This window comes from Rana temporaria, chromosome 4, assembly GCF_905171775.1.
Source record: "Rana temporaria chromosome 4, aRanTem1.1, whole genome shotgun sequence".
NCBI lineage: Eukaryota > Metazoa > Chordata > Amphibia > Anura > Ranidae > Rana > Rana temporaria.
This window is the reverse complement of record NC_053492.1, coordinates 434,552,962-434,572,034: the sequence shown is the minus strand read 5'-3', so window position 1 is coordinate 434,572,034 and position 19,073 is coordinate 434,552,962. Positions and strand designations below refer to the sequence as shown.

Sequence of the window (19,073 nt, the reverse complement as noted above, 5' to 3'; positions counted from 1 at the left end):
AGGTTGTTACAGCATTTAGACACTTTATAAAATAGAAAATTGACTGGGGCCATCTTAAGTGTGGGCATCATGAAGCCAGACTGTATGACTTCCTGGATTTCAGCCTCGCAGATCTCGCACATGCTCAGTGCTGCACAAGCAGTGTAATAGGTTTCAGATCAGGTTTCAGCACCTGTACTGTCCAAGTCACATGATTCTTCGAGACTGGGGAGTGCACAGACTCCTGGAAAGTTACACCCACTACATTCCCAGGAGCCTGTGCGGTGTAGGTTAGGAAGCTTAAGCACCTAGGTGCAGGAAGAGGGAAGATTAACTATTCTGCCTAGCAACAGCACTTTGAAGGCATCTAAAAAAAAAAAAAAAAAAAATTCTTAAAGGACTAATGATTTTTTTTTAAAACTACTGATGTAATGTTATATTCATGGGTGGAACTCCACTTTAAACCAGTAACATCCTTGGTAGAAAAGTCTGTCCTGTAGAGAAGGATCGGTCAGTGATCTCTCTGCAGATGTCTGACTCTTCTACCCCCTCCCAAAGAACACTACCCAGGATGAGCCTGCCCTAAACAAATTTTGTTTTGATGCTCCCTGGAATAAATGTAGCTGCAAGTACCCATTTCAGTTAGGATGGCCATAGACAGTTTGAATCGGGTCGGTTCCAGCTTAACCAACCAAGATTCAAATGTGTATTAGCAGGTTGAAGGTACCAAGTTGATCGATCAATCAACTTGAGTTCAACTAGCCTGCTAGTTGCTAGACGCTAGAGATAAGTCCAAGTAAATCTGGCAGGCTGGTTGTCGATGGCTTGGCAGGAGGGCTTCCTCTGTCGGCACTGTCTGTGTTGATGGGGGTAATGGTGTGGCTTTCTTTCCTGCAACCAAGCGTCTATGGCCTGCCTTGCTTTACTGTTTTTCTATAGCATTACATTCGCTGAAGATTATGTGCAACTTTGGTGTTGCACAGAAGCTAAAACGTCTCGCTCATTAAATTGCCATCAGATTTATATAACCACATAATGCTTCTATTACAGCCTGCTGGAATCTTCTGTAGTAGTACAGTATGCTGCAGCTTTCAATTTAGAACAATGTCCTGTGAACCACCACAAGCACTTGCGAGGTGCATCCAGTGTCTTCTCAGTTACAACTCATGCAGCTGTCAAAAGTTCTCCAGGCCGGGTAGCAGTAAAAATAAACACGTCTGCAATCCAAGCACTGCTATTCATGTTGAGCTTGATGTGACAGAGTGCTAAGCAAAGAGCTCTTGTGTATCAAGTACTGCTGTTCAGTACGGTTTTTGAAGCCGTAGTCATCTGTCGAAAACGCAAACTTGATAAGTGTCCTGTTCTGTGTGTGTAAAGCCTACGAGTAATGGTCTAATATTCTGCTTAAAAAAAAAAAAAGGGAAAAACCGCGCTACTACACAAAATGGACTAAAGGCAGCAGCTACGTGCGATACACACAATAGACAATGAAAAATAAAAAAGCCGCGCCAAATTACTCTAAATCATAAATTGCTAAATCAGTATAAAAATGTATTTCTTAGGATTGAGCCCAAAAAGAAAAAAAAAGTCTATAATAGCCAACAGGTGCACTGAGTGTTGGGAGCTGAATATACACTGTTCATTGTGCTGCCAATGGAGAATCCATACAGATTGGTGTGTCAGGATTAAACTTTATCAAACTCCAGATCACCAGGTTACATGCATGCAATCAGTGCCAGCCCTCCACCGCAATCTTAAGCAGCTTACCAGATGGCAAGCCTTTGAAACGATTGGCTATAGCCCAGCCACGGCCTTTGTACCCCAAGGACAATGGATGAAGCAATTTGTCTCAAACCACAGGTAAGAACTCTCCAGGACTCAAAGCTTAAACTCTTTTGACAGAGGACTGCAGCTCAGTCACGGATTATGGCTCCCCGACACTGACGAATGGACCAGTAGTCTCCCCAATTAGTGGACCGTAAGGATACAAAGAAGGACGCAATAGCGTAATACCGCAAGGTAACAATTTAATAAAAAAACGTAATGTACTTACAAGATCATAGATTAAAACAGCGTGTGTACGAAATATTTTCAAAAAGCCGGCACTGACGTAGCCTCCCAGACGCGTTTCGTCACTAGTCGGACGTTCTCAATGGGGGTGAACGTCCGACTAATGACGAAACGCGTCTGGGAGGCTACGTCAGTGACGTCACCACGCTAAGGAGGAGGGCTCCTTCAAGCCGGCCGGCTTTTTGAAAATATTTCGTACACACGCTGTTTTAATCTATGATCTTGTAAGTACATTACGTTTTTTTATTAAATTGTTACCTTGCGGTATTACGCTATTGCGTCCTTCTTTGTATCCTTACGGTCCACTAATTGGGGAGACTACTGGTCCATTCGTCAGTGTCGGGGAGCCATAATCCGTGGCTGAGCTGCAGTCCTCTGTCAAAAGAGTTTAAGCTTTGAGTCCTGGAGAGTTCTTACCTGTGGTTTGAGACAAATAGCTTCATCCATTGTCCTTGGGGTACAAAGGCCGTGGCTGGGCTATAGCCAATCGTTTCAAAGGCTTGCCATCTGGTAAGCTGCTTAAGATTGCAGTGGAGGGCTGGCACTGATTGCATGCATGTAACCTGGTGATCTGGAGTTTGATAAAGTTTAATCCTGACACACCAATCTGTATGGATTCTCCATTGGCAGCACAATGAACAGTGTATATTCAGCTCCCAACACTCAGTGCACCTGTTGGCTGTTATAGACTTTTTTTCTTTTCTTTTTGGGCTCAATCCTAAGAAATACATTTTTTATACTGATTTAGCAATTTATGATTTAGAGTAATTTGGCGCGGCTTTTTTAATATTCTGCTTAATTTGTAATGGAACATCATGGCCTCTCTGTAACCACCTTCTTAGTTATATCTGGTCTGGATAGAGATAGATTCCACTCAGAACAGGCCTCGCCATGGTCGACCAAATAAGTTAAGTGCACGTGCTTAGTGTCCTATCCAGAGGTTGTCTTTGGGAAATGGATGCATAAGTGCTGCCAGCATTGCTGCAGAGGTTGAAGGGGTGGGGGGTCAGCCTGTCAGTGCTCAGACCATACGCCGCACACTGCATCAAATTGATCTGCATGGCTGTCGTCCCAGAAGGAAGCCTCTTTTAAAGATGATGCACAAGAAAACCAGCAAACAGTTTGATGAAGACAAGCAGACTAAGGACATGGATTACTGGAACCTGTCCTGTGGCCTGATGATACCAAGATAAACTTATTTGATTCCGATGGTGTCACGCGTGTGTGTCAGCAATCAGATGAGGAGTACAAAGACAAGTGTGTCTTGCCTACAGTCAAGCATGGTGGTGGGATTGTCACGGTCTGGGGCGGCATTAGTGCTGTTGGCACTGGTGAGCTACAGCTCATTGAGGGAACCATGAATGCCAACATGTACTGTGACATACTGGAGCAGGACATGATCTCCTCCCTTCGGAGACTGGGCTGCAGGGCAATATTGCAACATAATGACCCCAAACACACCTCCAAGACGACCACTGCCTTGCTAAAGAAGCTGAGGGTAAAGGTGATGGACTGGCCAAGCATGTCTCCAGACCTAAAGCCTATTGAGCACATGTGGGGCATCCTCAAATGGAAGGTGGGGGAGCGCAAGGTCTCTAACATCCACCAGCTCTGTGATGTCATCATGGAGGAGTGGAAGAGGACTCCAGTGGACACCTGTGAAGCTCTGCTGGACTCCATGCCCAAGAGGGTTAAGGCTGTTGAAAAAAGAAATGTTCCTGGACTACCGCACTTTGATAGGCGATTTTTTGAAACAAAATGAACAAAGGATAAAATCCAAAGCTGTATAACATCCAAAAATTCATGCAACACTGCAATCAATGGTAGAAAGTGAACATAGGGGACAAAAAAGCTAACATGTTTCACATCATGAATAGATGCTTAGTCATAGCTCAGGGTTAAGGCCGTTGCTGGGAAATAATGGTGACCACATAAAATATTGACATGTGTGATATATATATCTCTCTCTCTCTCTCTCTCTCCACTTTATTAGGGACACCTTGCTAGTACCGGGTTGGACCCCCTTTTGCCTTCAGAATTGCCTTCATTCTTCATGGGATTGATCCAACAAGGTGTTGGAAACATTCCTCCGAGATTTTGGTCCATAGTGACATGATGGGATCACGCAGTTGCTGATTTGTGGGCTGCACATCCATGTTGCAAATATCCCGTTCCACTACATCCCTAAGGTGCTCTATTATATTGAGATCTGGTGACCAGCCAGTCTATTGGGTACGCGTGTTCAATTGCTTGGTAACACAAATTGGCTGACTCACAATCGCATGGCAGCAACTCGGTGCATTTAGACGTGGTGAAGTCGACTTCCTGAAGTTCAAACCGAGCCTCAGAATGGGGAAGGAAGGGGATGACTGTGGCATGGTTGTTGTTGCCAGTCAGGCTGGTCTGAGTATTTCAAAAACTGCTGAGCTACTGGGATTTTCACACACAACCATCTCTTGGGTTTACAGAGAATGGTCTGAAAAAAAGAAAATATCCAGTGAGCGGAAGCTGTGCGGACAAAAATGCTTTTTTGATGTCGGAGGAGAATGGTTGGTTTGAGATGATAGAAAGGCAACAGTAAATCAAATAACCACTCGTTACAACCAAGGTATGCAGAATACCAACTTTGAATGCACAACGCATCAAACCTTGAAGCAGATGGGCTACAGCAGCAGAAGACCACACCGGATGCCACTTCTGTCAGCTAAGAACGGGAAACTGAGGCCACAATTCACACAGGCTCACCAGATTTGGACAATAGAAGATTGGAAAAACATTGCCTGGTCTGGGCCTCGATTTCAGCTGCCACATTCAGATGGTAGAGTTTGGCATAACCAACATGAAAGCCTGGATCCATCCTGCCTGGTATCACCGGTTCAGGCTGGTGGTGGTGTAATGGTGTGGGGGGATATTTTCTTGGCACACTTTGGGCCCCTTGGTTCCAATTGAGCATCGTTTAAATTAGGGTTGTCCAGATACCGATACCAGTATCGGTATCGGGACCGATGCCGAGTATTTGCGGGAGTACTCGTACTCGCGCAAATACCCCCGATACCTAAATAGAATACTTTCCCCCCCCCCCTTTCCCCCCCCCGCCGCTGCCGCCGCATCGCCCCGCCGCTGCCGCCGCATCGCCCCGCCGCATCGAAGGACATGGCTAGAGGGACATTGCTGCATATGTGAGGGACATGGCTAGAGGGACATTGCTGCATATGTGAGGGACATGGCTAGAGGGACATGGCTGCATATGTGAGGGACATGGCTAGAGGGACATTGCTGCATATGTGAGGGACATTGCTGCATATGTGAGGGACATGGCTAGAGGGACATTGCTGCATATGTGAGGGACATGGCTGCATATGTGAGGGACATGGCTAGAGGGACATGGCTGCATATGTGAGGGACATGGCTAGAGGGACATTGCTGCATATGTGAGGGACATGGCTAGAGGGACATGGCTGCATATGTGAGGGACATGGCTAGAGGGACATGGCTGCATATGTGAGGGACATGGCTAGAGGGACATTGCTGCATATGTGAGGGACATGGCTGCATATGTGGGGGACATGGCTGCATATGGGGGAGACATGGCTGCATTTGGGGACACATTTAAAAAAAGTATTGGTATTCGGTATCCGCGACTACTTGAAAAAAAGTATCGGTACTTGTACTCGGTCCTAAAAAAGTGGTATCGGGACAACCCTAGTTTAAATGCCACGGCCTACCTGAGTATTGTTGCTGACCATGTCTATCCCTTCATGACTACACTCCATCTTCTGATGGCTCCTTCCAGCAGGATAATGCACCATGTCACAAAGATCATCTCACCACTGGACAATGAGGTCACTGTACTCCAATGGCCTCCACAGTCACCACATCTCATCCAATAGAGAACCTTTGAATGTGAGATTCCCATCATGGATGTGCAGCCGATAAATCTGCAGCAACTGTGTGATGCCATCATGTCACTATGGACCACAATCTCTGAGGAATGTTTGCACAAGGTGTTGGAATCTATGGAGTGAAGAATGAAGGCAGTTCTAAAGGCAAAAGGGGTCCAACCCGGGACTAGCAAGGTGACGCAGCGGAGGTAGAGGTCTCACACAGAGCTGCAGTCCGCTGTACCTTGGGAATCATTTAGCTGGGAGTTCAGCAGAGAGAATGCTGGTGGGGATCTAAGCTGCCTTCTGGTTGTGTAGGAAAGGGCTACATTTTGTATCAAGAGGACTTCTCAGATTTTTATTGTAGCAACTTGGGGCCAGATCCATGTAGCGCGGCGTAATTTTAGGCAGGCGTAGCGTTTCGTAGTAACGCTACGCCGCTGCAACTTTGAGAGGCAAGTGCTGTATTCACAAAGCACTTGCCTCTAAAGTTACGGCGGCGTAGCGTAAATCTGCCGTCGTAAGGGCGTGGAATTCAAATGACAAAGATGTGGGCGTGTTTTATGTAAATTCTACTTGACCCCAGGTAAATGAAGTGTGTGTTTTTTTTTTTTTTTTTTTTTTTTTTTTTTTTTTTTTGGAACGGCGCATGTGCCGTCCGTGGGGATTTCCCAGTGCGCATGCTCGAAATCACGTCGCAAATAGTCAATGCTTTCGACGTGAACGTAATTTATGCAAAGCCCTATTTGCGAACGTTTTACGCAAACGACAGAAAATTTTACGCTGGCCCTACGTCCATACTTAACATTGCGTACGCCTCATAGAGCAGGGGTAACGTTACGCTGGAAAAAGCCTTACGTAAAAAAAATGCGCCAGGCTGACGTACGTTTGTGGATTGGCGTATCTAGCTAATTTGCATACTCAACGCGGAAATCAACGGAAGCGCCACCTAGCGGCTGGCGTAAATATGCACCTTAGATCCGACGGCGTACTAAGACGTACGTCAGTCGGATCTAGCCCAGCTTCAGGCGTATCTTGTTTTGTGGATACAAAACAAAGATACGCCGGAGCATCCTAGAAGTTACGCAGCGTATCAATAGATACGCCGACGTAACTTCTTTGTGGATCTGGCCCTTGGTATTTATAGTGTGTGTGTGTGTGTGTGTGTGTGTGTGTGTGTGTGTGATCTAAAATCCCACGCATCCTCCAGTTAAACGCTGCTATTCATCAGAATAGACGGCCGCCATCTTGTTGGTTTGAAGCCAAGCCATATTGATTTGTTGGATTTCTTTTATCATTTAATTGAAACACTTTTAATAAATATTGCATTTTGGAACACTAAGGCCCCTTTCACACTGGGTGCGGGAGGTGCGCTGGCGGTATAGCGGCGCTATACCGTCCTTGTCATGATATTCAGCCGCTAGCGGTGCGTTTTTTTAACCCCTGCTAGCGGCCAAGAAAGGGTTAAAACGTCTGCTACAGTAGCGGTTTGCAGACGGTATAGCCGCGCTGTCCCAAGATGCGGCTAGCAGGACTTTTGCAGCGGTCCTGCTAGCGCACCGCTTCAGTGTGAAGACTGCAGGGCTGGAATTTTTCAGGTGCTATTCAAAGCCTTGGTGTGAAAGGGGCCTAAGAGTTCTGCTTCCCTTTTACATCAACTGCTTTGGAGGAGTTGGAGCAAGTGATGAGAACGGAAGAATAACTACCCGGATTCTGACCCCCCCCCCCCCCCAACCTTTATTATCCACTGCGCTTTTTGTCCACTCTCTATGTGGTGCTCACAGATATCTGGTAAGCAGCTATATGTGATCACTGTTGGTGGAGGATCCTTCTGGCTTGTTTGACATCTTACTACACGAGTCCTCTGGGGTTAATGAATGAACTCTTATATTTTAATTTTTTTTTCTTGGCACTTGTATACTTTTAAACCACTTTTAGAACGGTTAATCTACTCTGTTAAAGTTGTTTTTAAAATGGCGCTGCACTATTAATGCTTCCTCCAGTGCACTTTGGCTGCGTTCCTACATACAGTGGGACCATAGAGAATGACCATAGAGAATGACTATAGCCACCCTCCAACAGGAAGTCGGATCACAGCAGGGGAAAAAAGGCATTTGGCATATTGGAGAAGAGCAATTTTCTTCTCCCCCCCTTTTTGTTTTTTTTTGTTAACAATACATACTTAAATAGACTTTTCTTATTTTTAAACACAACATTTTGTGTCACTTTGAGAACCTACAGGATTAGTCAAATACATAGGGAAGCTGTATAAGCTCCCGTTTGGTTAACCAATCAGCCTGATGGTAGTGGGTGATGTTCCCAAAATAAATACATTTTTTTTTTTTTATTGAACCATTTTCCTTCTAGTGAAAGCTGTTTCAGCTGTTCACACCCTCTAAGCAGTTGTCTTATTTAGGGCGGACACCTGTTGTCACTTAACTGCGGAGTCGCGGCCCGTATGTCATAGCGTCTTTTTATAACCCGCCCCAATGAGTGATTTGTTAGCCTTACAACAATTATCTGCATGGCACATTAGCTCTTCCTAAGTGCTAATCCAATTCATGTAAACGTGTCCGTCTATCCTCGCCAGGCTAATTACTGTACACTGGTCTATTTATGGGGCCATTCTTCAGGGTACCATATTCCTTACAATATTATGAATTGGTTGGTATGCTCTTCTGCTGAAAGGGTTAGCTGGTACGTTTGTTGGGGTGGCATATACTTTAAAGTGTTTGTTTGTTAACCCAAAAAAAAAAAATGCAGATTCTGGTCCCTTAAAGCAGATTACACTGCAGAGCACTTGTTCAGGGCGCAGGCAACGTCAGAACCGTCTAGTGCTGTGGTCTCCAAACTGTGGCCCTTTGCCTTTATCTTACCCTTGGGGCACTATTTCATCTACTGATACAAGACACTAGTCTGACAACTGACATTCACAATGGGGCACCATTTCTCCAAGGGACATCAAAAAATGGGCACTATTCCTCCCAGTCATAGGGCACTATTCCTCCACCAAATACTGAATATGGTGAGGTTTACTCCAGGGTTTGACAAATTTGCTTGGAATCTAGGAGCCAGCTAAAAAAGTTAGGAGCCAGAAAACACGCCCGTTCCGACGAGCTCGCACGCAGAAGCGAACACATACGTGAGTAGCGCCCGCATATGTAAACGGCATTCAAACCACACATGTGAGGTATCGCCGCGATCGTTGGAGCGCAAGCAAGAATTCTAGCTGTAGACCTCCTCTAACTCAAAACATGCAAGCTGTAGAATTTTTTTTTTTTTAAACGTCGCCTATGGAGATTTTTAAGGGTAAAAGTTTGTCGTGTTGGGTATCAATTTACTCGGTGTAACATTATCTTTCACAATCTAAAAAAAAATTGGGGTAACTTTACTGTTGTCTTATTTTTTTTCCCCTAAAAAAGTGTGCTTGTAAAACCGCTGTGCAAATACGGCGTGACAGAAAGTATTGCAACAATCGCCATTTTATTCTCTAGGGTGTTGTATATATTTTGTATTATAATGTTTGGGGCTTCTAATTAGAGGGAAGGAGATGGCAGTGAAAAATTACACATTAGAACTGGTTTTACTTGTAATGCCAACGGCCACCACCAGATGGCGCCAGGTCACAGAAGGAAGCTTGGGACTTCACAAGGCCGCAAAGCCGCGGTCTCAATTACCGGCCGTCGCGGGCCCGCCGCGATCGCGCAGCGGGGGAGGTGGGGGCGCATGGAGACACAGGACCCTGTGCCTCCGTGCGATCGCGCGGCGGCTCCACGACAGCCGGTAATTGAGGCTGCGGCTTTGCGGCCTCAATTACCGGCGGGCGCCAGGTCACAATTTCTTGTCGCAATTGCGATCTGGCGCCTGGATTTTGTCGAGCCCTGGTTTACTCCCACTGATGCCTGGGGAAAATGTTCACTCCCGCTATTGAACAATAAACTGGCCCTTTTGTTTAGAAGGTTGAGACCCCTGGTCTAGAGTACTCAATGGTTCTAGGCATTAGACTGAAATAGCATACATACGTAAATGTATGTCAGTACAATTTTTCTCTGAATGTAGGGTTATGCCCTTAACCCTTTTGCTGCCAGAGCAGTAGAGGGGGTGTGTGTGTGTGTGTGTGTGTTTTTTTTTTTTTTCTCGCACATTTAGAAAATCTGTGGCCTGAAGGTTAGTCAAAACCCCCAAACTTTAAAGGGGTTGTAAAGGTTTGTTTTTTATTTTCTAAATGGGTTCCTTTTAAGCTAGTGCATTGTTGGTTCACTTACCTTTTCCTTCGATTTCCCTTCTAAATGTTTTTTTTTTTTTTCTTCTTTGTCTGAATTTCTCACTTCCTGTTCCTCCTCAGTAAGCTGTTCTGGCTGACTAACCCCCAGTCAGAACGACTCAGATGATGGTGGAAGGCTTACTGAGGAGAAATTCAGATAAATTCAGATAAAGGGGAAAAAAAAGATTTAGAAGGGAAATGGAAGGAAAAGGTAAGTGAACCAACAATGCACTAGCTTAAAGGAACCTATTTAGAAAATAAAAAAACAAACCTTTAAAACAAACCTTTGCAAGCAAACACTCTGGGGAATAGAATGGTTGTAGTTTCAATTCTTTTATGTTGCACATTATTTGCACAACAGTTTATCAAGTGAAAAATTCAGAAAACCTACAATAAAGTTGATTTTAGGACACACAAATGCAATATATTGCCAAACCTTTTGATAAAATATAAAAAGCTGAATTTCCAAAATAGACCACCAATGTCTTGCCTACCCACCAATGAAGCGAATGGATCGCACTCCATTATCTTCTTCCCCCGAATGCAAACCTTCCTTTTTTTTTTTTTGTCATCGGGTTTCTTGCCGAGAAAACCGGTCGTCTGTATGTTTGCCTGTCCCAGGTAAACCCGCGCATGCTCGATAAGAGTTTGACGCTTGCGCGGTAGCGTACAAGTTTAGTGTGGGGTGTAGCAAGATGGTGGCGACGGCATTGAAAGTGACGAGCGCCGGCTCGTCATAGTCGATGTCATAGTCGATGTCACCGTGTTCTTGCCATTCAAAAGAACGGCGGTTCTTTTGAATGGCCATCTGTATGCACGGCTTTGCAAGAAAAGCTTGTCAGGAAAACCGCCGTTTTTTCCTGACGGGATTCCCGTCCGTGTGTACATGGCCTAAGTGGTGATTTTTTTTTTCTGCCTGTGTGCGTGAGACCTCTTTGACATTTTCTAACCACCCACTATATTTTATACTGCTACCATTTGGAATTGTATATATGTGTGTGTGTATATGTATATGTGTGTATATGTATATGTATATATATATATATATATATATATATATATATATATATATATATATATATATATATATAAATAAATATACAATTTTATTGACACATTGGCCAACCAGATGGAGCAGTGCCAGAATAGATCAGCACAAACCTTTTACCTTCCTGTTCACTTGTCATGCTGTTTGACTCTATGCCATTCCCCCACCAATGGGAAACCTAATATGCATTTGTTTGCTTTGATTTCAGGAAGGAAGGTCTTGCAAAATGCGGCAAATGCAAACAGGCCTTTTACTGCAATGTGGATTGCCAGGTAAGATCCTAACGTTCTATATGTGTAATGGAATGATTAACAAGCTATAAGCAGTAGATAAATTCTGCAAAAGTAATAAACAGCCAAAAAATTGCCAATCAAAATAATTTTACATGTCTCTCACTGCAGGAATTGTGTGGTTGTTTGTAATCCGGAAATGTTCGTAAGTCGGGCCGCGCATGCGCGGAACAACAATTGCGGACATTTCCGATGTTCCGTCGAATGCCGTTCTGCGCATGCGCGGAACGGCAGATGGTCCACGCAGAATGGCAGATGATCCCCCGCAGCGTCCCGTTCAACCGTAAGAGTAGTTTGTAAATTGGGGACCCGCTGTAGTGGGATGAGGATTAATTATTATAATTCTATTTATTCCAGCAGCAACCCAGTTCTTCCAGAGAGATGCATTTATTGTGTCCCAGTACAGAAGAAGGTTCACAAGATACTTGTAACAGATGACAAAATCCAACAGAGTAAATCATACAATGAGTCCATTTGTCCTAGCATGTATTGGCAAGCATAGAGAGAGACTACAATCCAGCATATGTCTCATCTATAATATGCACCTTTTTATAGCTTCCATGCATGCAATAATATGTATTATAATCTAGACCTGTGCTCTCATCGTGAAGAACATTTTTAAAGAATGAATGCACACTTAAAGCGGGAGTTCACCCCCAATTTTTTTTTTAACATTAGATTGATGCTCATTTTGTCATAGGGAATCGGGTAGTTTTTTTTTAAAAATCGAAGCAGTACTTACCATTTTAGAGAGCGATCTTCTACGCCGCTTCCAGGTATGGGCTGCGGGACTGGGCATTCCTATTTGATTGACAGGCTTCCGACGGTCGCATACATCGCGTCACGAGTAGCCGAAAGAAGCCGAATGTTGGTGCGGCTCTATACGGCGCCTGCGCACCGACGTTCGGTTACTTTTGGAAAATCGCGACGCGATGGATACGACCGTCGGAAGCCTGTCGATCAAATGGGAACGCCCAGTCCCGCAGCCCATACCCGGAAGCGGCGGAGAAGATCGCTCTCTAAAACGGTAAGTACAGCTTAGATTTAAAAAAAAACACCCGATTCCCCTTGACAAAATGAGCATCAATCTAAGGTTAAAAATTAACTTTTTGGGTGAACCTCCACTTTAACAGCTCAAATCTTCGCCCTGAAATACTAGTCTGCCACTTAGGGGGGATTTCTAATTGATCAACCCAAAATACTTTTGATCCTATTGTTAATAATAATTTCAAATTGCTTATGAATTGTACATGTGGTGGATTGTAGTCTCTCGATGCTTGCTAGGACGAATGGGACTCTGAAGGCTTTTGTTCATTGTAATATTTACTCTGCTGGATTTTGTCTTCTGTTTGCAAATATCTTGTTAGTATCTTGTGAACTTTGTTCTGTGCTGGGACTCAATAAATTCATCTCTCTGGAAGAACAGATTGCTGCGGGAATAACTAGAATAATAATGAATCATTGTCTCGCTACAACCTAGAGCAGTCAAACAGATTTTAGTGTATTGCAGTCACTATTGCAGTAAAAGATGCATTCAGATTGGCTGTTGTAGGGTAAAGTATATTTAAACCCAAGGACATTACGTTCCTGTTTTCAGCCTGCTCCAGTCAGTCACTTGATCCACTGTGTCATCCAGAGACAGCTGCAGGGGAGAGGAGAGAACGCTCGACAATGACTGAAATGCCTGGGAACACTGACATCACCCATAGGCTTCTATGGCCTGTCTGTTGGTGCTCCCTCTTCACCACTGCAGCTGTTGCTGGCTAACGCAGGGGAGCTGTGTCACTTGAACAGACCAGCGCGGGTTGAAAATGGGGTAAGAATATACATCTCACATTTTTAAAGGTTTGTCAGCATAGGTGTTCAGGGGAGGGAGAGAGAGAAGTTTTAGGGTTTGCCTGGAATTCTATTTGAAGGGCAGTTAGGCTGCATATACAATATACTGTATATGGAGCTGCTGCACTTTTGGGCTTTAATATTTTGAATATTTTTAATATTTTGAAGCTCACCAGTTCTTAAAATGTGGTGTCTGCACTTGTTTCCTTTTTTTTTGTACTGCAAGAAATCCATTGGCCCCCTAAACTCTACAGAGCAGCTAAAGGGGCTGTTCACATCCACATCAAAAGTAACGCAGCTTGTTGACAGGCAGCATCGGCGTTCAAGTTAATGGGGCTGTGTCGCAACTGTGAACCAAATACTTGGTGGCTTTCATTAGCACCATTAACCACTTCCCGACCTCCTCATGTACATATACGTCAGCAGAATGGCACGGACAGGCACAATCACGTACCTGTACGTCCTCTGCTAGACGTGGGTGGGGGGTCCGATCGGGACCCCCCCCCCCCGGTACATGCGGAGGTCGGGTCCGCTCGGGGAGCGATCCGGGACGACGGTGCGGCTATTTGTTTATACCTGCTCCGTCGCGATCGCTCCCCGGAGCTGAAGAACGGGGAGAGCCGTGTGTAAACACGGCTTCCCCGTACTTCACTGTGTCGGCGCATCGATCGGGTCATTCCCTTTATAGGGAAGACACGATCGATGACGTCATTCCTACAGCCACACCCCCCTACACTAGTAAACACACACAAAGTAAACCCTAACTCCTACAGCGCCCCCTGTGGTTAACTCCCAAACTGCAACTGTCATTTTCACAATAAACAATGCAATTTAAATGCATTTTTTGCTGTGAAAATGACAATTGTCCCAAAAATGTGTCAAAATTGTCCGAAGTGTCCGCCATAATGTCGCAGTCACGAAAAAAAAAATATCCCCTATTTTGTAAACGCTATAAATTTTGCGCAAACCAACCGATAAACGATTATTGCGATTTTTTTTTTTTTTTTTTTACCAAAAATAGGTAGAAGAATACGTATCGGCCTAAACTGAGGAAAAAAACATTTTTTATATATGTTTTTGGGGGATATTTATTACAGCAAAAAGTAAAAAATATTGCATTTTTTTCAAAATTGTCGCTCTATTTTTGTTTATAGCGCAAAAAATAAAAACCGCAGAGGTGATCAAATACCACCAAAAGAAAGCTCTATTTGTGGGAAAAAAAGGACGCCAATTTTGTTTGGGAGCCACGTCGCACGACCGCGCAATTGTCTGTTAAAGCGACGCAGTCCCGAACTGTAAAAACCCCTTGGGTCTTTAGGCAGCAATATGGTCCGGGGCTTAAGTGGTTAAAAAACTGCTGTTTTTTCCCCCCCCCCAAAAAATGGAAACGCAATCAGAAGTCGGCAGGATCGCCTCCTGAATGCCAGACAGCAGCTGCTTAGGCAAACTCTGAAAAGCAATTGATCGCTTTTCAGAGAATGACCAAATGTGAACTTGGCCTTCTTGAACGATTCGTGTAAACTTTATATCCTACATGTCAAAGCAATTGCCAGATAGAATCCATTAATTAAGCCGGTCATTAATCATAAAAAAAATTGAAATGCCGGTCACTTTTCTTCCACTTAGCGTGATCCTGCCTGAGGATAGGTTTTAATTAGCAGTGCCTACGGGGAAGCAAATTTAGCTATAAACCTTTTTCCCTCACCAATTTTTTCTCTTTCCAAAGTTCTAATCTTACAGATTAAAATATACAAGGACGAATATAATGTGCTGAGAGGAGTGTTCGCTGTTCTGTATGACGTCAAGTTTATTTTCCCTGCCTGGAGAGTCCTTGGAGTGCTCTCTGACCAATTATTTTTTTTTTTTTTATAAGCTTTTGGGAAGTATCCACCAAGCACAATTGTATGTGAATCAGGCTCTGCATTTTGCAAAATAGACAAAGTAGGCACATGTGTGAGAATTTAATAAACCTGGAGCAGACCGAAGCTGATTGGTTACTATGCACAGATTCTAACTTCAGCTTGTGCAGTTCAGCTTTGAAAATGAAAGCTAAAAGCCGGTTGGTTGCCACGAACGGCTGATTCTGGTTGCTCCCGATTTTCCTAAATTATCCTCATGGAATGTTGAGTTCACATCAATACTCCATCGGTAATTGTACAACACTGTGTAGACCTGCCATTTTTTTAAACCAGGAACCCTAGGGATTATCCAGAGTTTGGTAGGGGTTCTGTGAGCCATCGGCAATTTCTGCCTCCCAGATAAGTTGCAACTGAAACCAATTACTATCTTTTTAGTTACTGTAGCTATAAGGTCCCTTTCACAGTGGGGCGGGAGGTGCGGTGGCGGTAAAGCGGCTGAAAAAGGTTTAATGCCGCCCGCAATGAGCCTCTACAGAGGCGCATTACAGATGGTATAGCCGCGGTTTCCTATTGCTTTCAATGGGAAGGAGCGGTAAACGGTTGCGTGTTCTCCCTGTGCCTGTGTGGGTTTTCTCTGGGTATTCAGGTTTCCTCCCACACTCCAAAGACATGCTGGTAGGTTAATTGGCTCCTGTCTAAATTGTCCCTAGTATGTATATGTATGAATGTGTGTGTTCGGGACCTTGGGGGATAGGACTGATGTGAATGTACAATATATATATATATATAGTGTGTGTGAATTGACGGTGCTATATACAGTGTAGGCAATGTGATTACCTAGAGTAGGCATGTCCAAAGTCAGGCCCGGGGGCCAAATGCGGCCCCCCTGTCGATTTAATATGGCCCCCCTGGGGATTTGGATATGTATATTGTTTGTGGCCCCCAGGGCCACAAAAGATATATACTGTATTTATTGGCGCTGCCTTGGAGGGGACAGGACGAGCGCTGTCAGATTACATGAAGAGAATCTCCTGTTTACTCTGCAGCGTTTCTATTGGAAGTCCAGTCTCCTGGGATGCCATTGGACGACTGTTCTGTCTATCATAGGAGGCAGGACTTTGTATTAAAGAGGCCACAGGGTAAACAAGACATTCTCTGTCAGCACTCGTCCCGCCCCCTCCCTCTGCCCTCCGAGGCTGCAGATGGGCATCGTTCAGGCTGAACTGATGGCAATGGTAAGGCTGCATTTATGGCACATGTGAGGCTGCATTGGTTGCAATGGTGAGGTTGCAATGGTAAGGCTGCATTTATGGCAATTGTAAGGCTGCATTCATGGCAATTGTAAGGCTGCATTCATGGCAATGGTGTTATACGCTGATAAATACAGTATATCCAAATGACACGCCCAAGCTCATCCTTGGTCCTAAGCAGTGCTCTGGGATTTGTTATGGCCACAAATAAAATATATACAGTATATCCAAATAACATGTCCAAGCTCATCTCTTCACCACACACAGTCACAAAGGCAGGAGAATTCTTGTTGGGCTGTGTATTAGTGCTCAGACGAACACAATTAGACAGAATTTTAATGGTTCAAAGAATGTCAGGCAAAATAGTCGGCCCTCGCGCATGTTCACTTCATCAATTCTGGCCCTCTTTAAAAAAAGTTTGAACACCCCTGACCTAGAGTGTTCAGCTTGCATTTTTTTTTTTTTTTTATCTGTTTGCGCTAATTGTTTTCCTTTTTACATGTGGTGCTATATAAGTACCTAAAATAAATGTTAAAATGGTTGTAAAAGGCTGCTACAGACAGTTAAATCTCAACTCCACGTTCCATGGTCCCGTCCCATATGCGATGCCCTCGGTCATCCTCATAGATGCAAAGAGCAGTGCTGACATCTGCATTAATACGCTGTCATTTAAAGGGTGCTGTGCTGACAACCAATTGGGGGCAGGGCCGTGACACATTACATTATAGCATATTTTCAGCCTTCTGGATTGAATGACGTTGACCATTGTTCAGCCTAGAAAACTGAGAACATCTTGTGGTGAAAAGAAGTACTGAGTAATAAAGCTTTGTATGAAGATTAAGAAGCCATGTTACAACTCTATAGTTGTTCCCCTGTTATTTAAGGTGGTTGTAATTTCACACTGACAGAAAAAATCCATGAACTACTAGAGCTCTGAACCGCACCCAGGTAGTTAATTGAGAACTACAAGCCAACAGCTACAAAGGCTGTCGGTACTTGTAGTTCGTTCACAGAATTCTGTGAATTAATGAATGACACGGCCTTGTGGGAGGAGCCCCTCTTTTTAGATGGTGACAGCAGGTATAGGGAGAAGATCCCCCAGCCCGCTGTCACAGGGAGTGTAGGGGATCTTGAACAAGTTTGACCTAAAAAAACTGGTTCCTGAAGGTGAACATATCCTTTTTAAATAAACTTGTGGCCGTGGTTACATGTGTGCATCGCCTGTATCTATTTTTGCAGAATAAATCTGTGTATGAAATGAGTGCTTGACTCTGATTTTATTTAGGTATAACAAAAGAAAACTTTTATATAATCCATAGAAATCAGATGTGTGCTTTTTATAATTTTTTTTGTCCAGCTGAATGGAGAGCTTCATTCTTGGATTTGCAGCAATTTTCCTCTCTCGGGATCCTTTTGTGTCTTCCCCCTATGTAGAAAGGAAACACATTTCACTCGACCTTTGTGTGCAGAGAAGACAGTTGTATCCTCATTTTAATGGCTTTGCTGTTTTTCTGACCATACAGAAAGGAGACTGGCCCATGCACAAACTAGAGTGTTCCTCCATGTGTGCCTACGGAGAGCAATGGAATCCTTCGGAAACTGTAAGACTGACCGCAAGGATAATAGCCAAACAGGTGAGGCCGGGGAGGAAACCAAAATGATACATCTCTGCTATGTGACTCTTTCCTGCTTTTCCTTCATGAATTGCATATATCTTTTATCAGGATTTTTTTTTTTTGGTATTTTTGTGAAGTATGACAAATTTCTTAAAGCATGAGAAGGCTACATAGTGAGGCAAATGAGTGTCGGTGTGTTTATTGTAGATGGGTGTAGTACTACGTGCACCCAGAATTTTCCATTGTTTGGGCTTACCGATCAGGTCCATAATCCAATATTGCTGATCCTTTGGGCTTATGCTGTTGAAAAAATGTAGTGTTTTTTCAGGCGCATTCAACTTACATTTGAGATCAGTTTGAGATGCTTCTGAGATGCATCGGCCTCCTTCAGGACATTTTTAAATTTCCATCGACTTGTATTTGAAGAGAATCCGTTTTAGATGCATTCAGAAGCTGTCAACACAAGCCCATACATTTGATACATTGTAAATTTGCGTACATTTATTTTGACAAATCGTTTTCACAATTACTGGCTGCTGGGACTTACTGTTTTTGAAATGCAGCATTAACGTGAAGATATAAATGTTGCCTTTTTTTTTTTTTTTTATTGTTAAAGAAAACATGCTGTGGTTTGCTTTTGTTATTTAAAAAAAAAAGTTATACTTCCTTCCAAGGGTTTTGCACAGAGCAGCCCCAATCCTCCTTTTCTGGGGTGCCTCGGCGGCACTCCTCCATCGCGTACCCCCACATGGAGCTGCTTTCCGTGGGGGCACCGCTTACGGGCTCGCTTACGAGTCGCCCTGCTACGTCCATTGACACAGCAGGACTCAGCCCCACCCCACGTGTCACTGGATTTGACAATCTATCCAATGAGGACCCGAGACAGTGGCTGGAGCCGCTGGGCTTATGCTAGTCGCTGGAATGATTGAGTTCAGGTAAGAAAAAAAGGGGGGGGGGGAGCTGAAGCATCACATTAAGTG

General features: G+C 44.1%; 1 protein-coding gene across 1 annotated transcript in view; it reads left to right on the top strand.

The window, feature by feature from the left end:
• Positions 1 to 19,073, top strand: part of SMYD2 (SET and MYND domain containing 2) — an 84,688-nt gene that overhangs the window by 13,187 nt on the left and 52,428 nt on the right. Inside the window, exons 2-3 of the mRNA XM_040351454.1 lie at positions 11,451 to 11,514; positions 18,001 to 18,111. Of these exons, the coding sequence (XP_040207388.1) occupies positions 11,451 to 11,514; positions 18,001 to 18,111 (175 nt within the window). The remainder of the gene's footprint in view (positions 1 to 11,450; positions 11,515 to 18,000; positions 18,112 to 19,073) is intronic.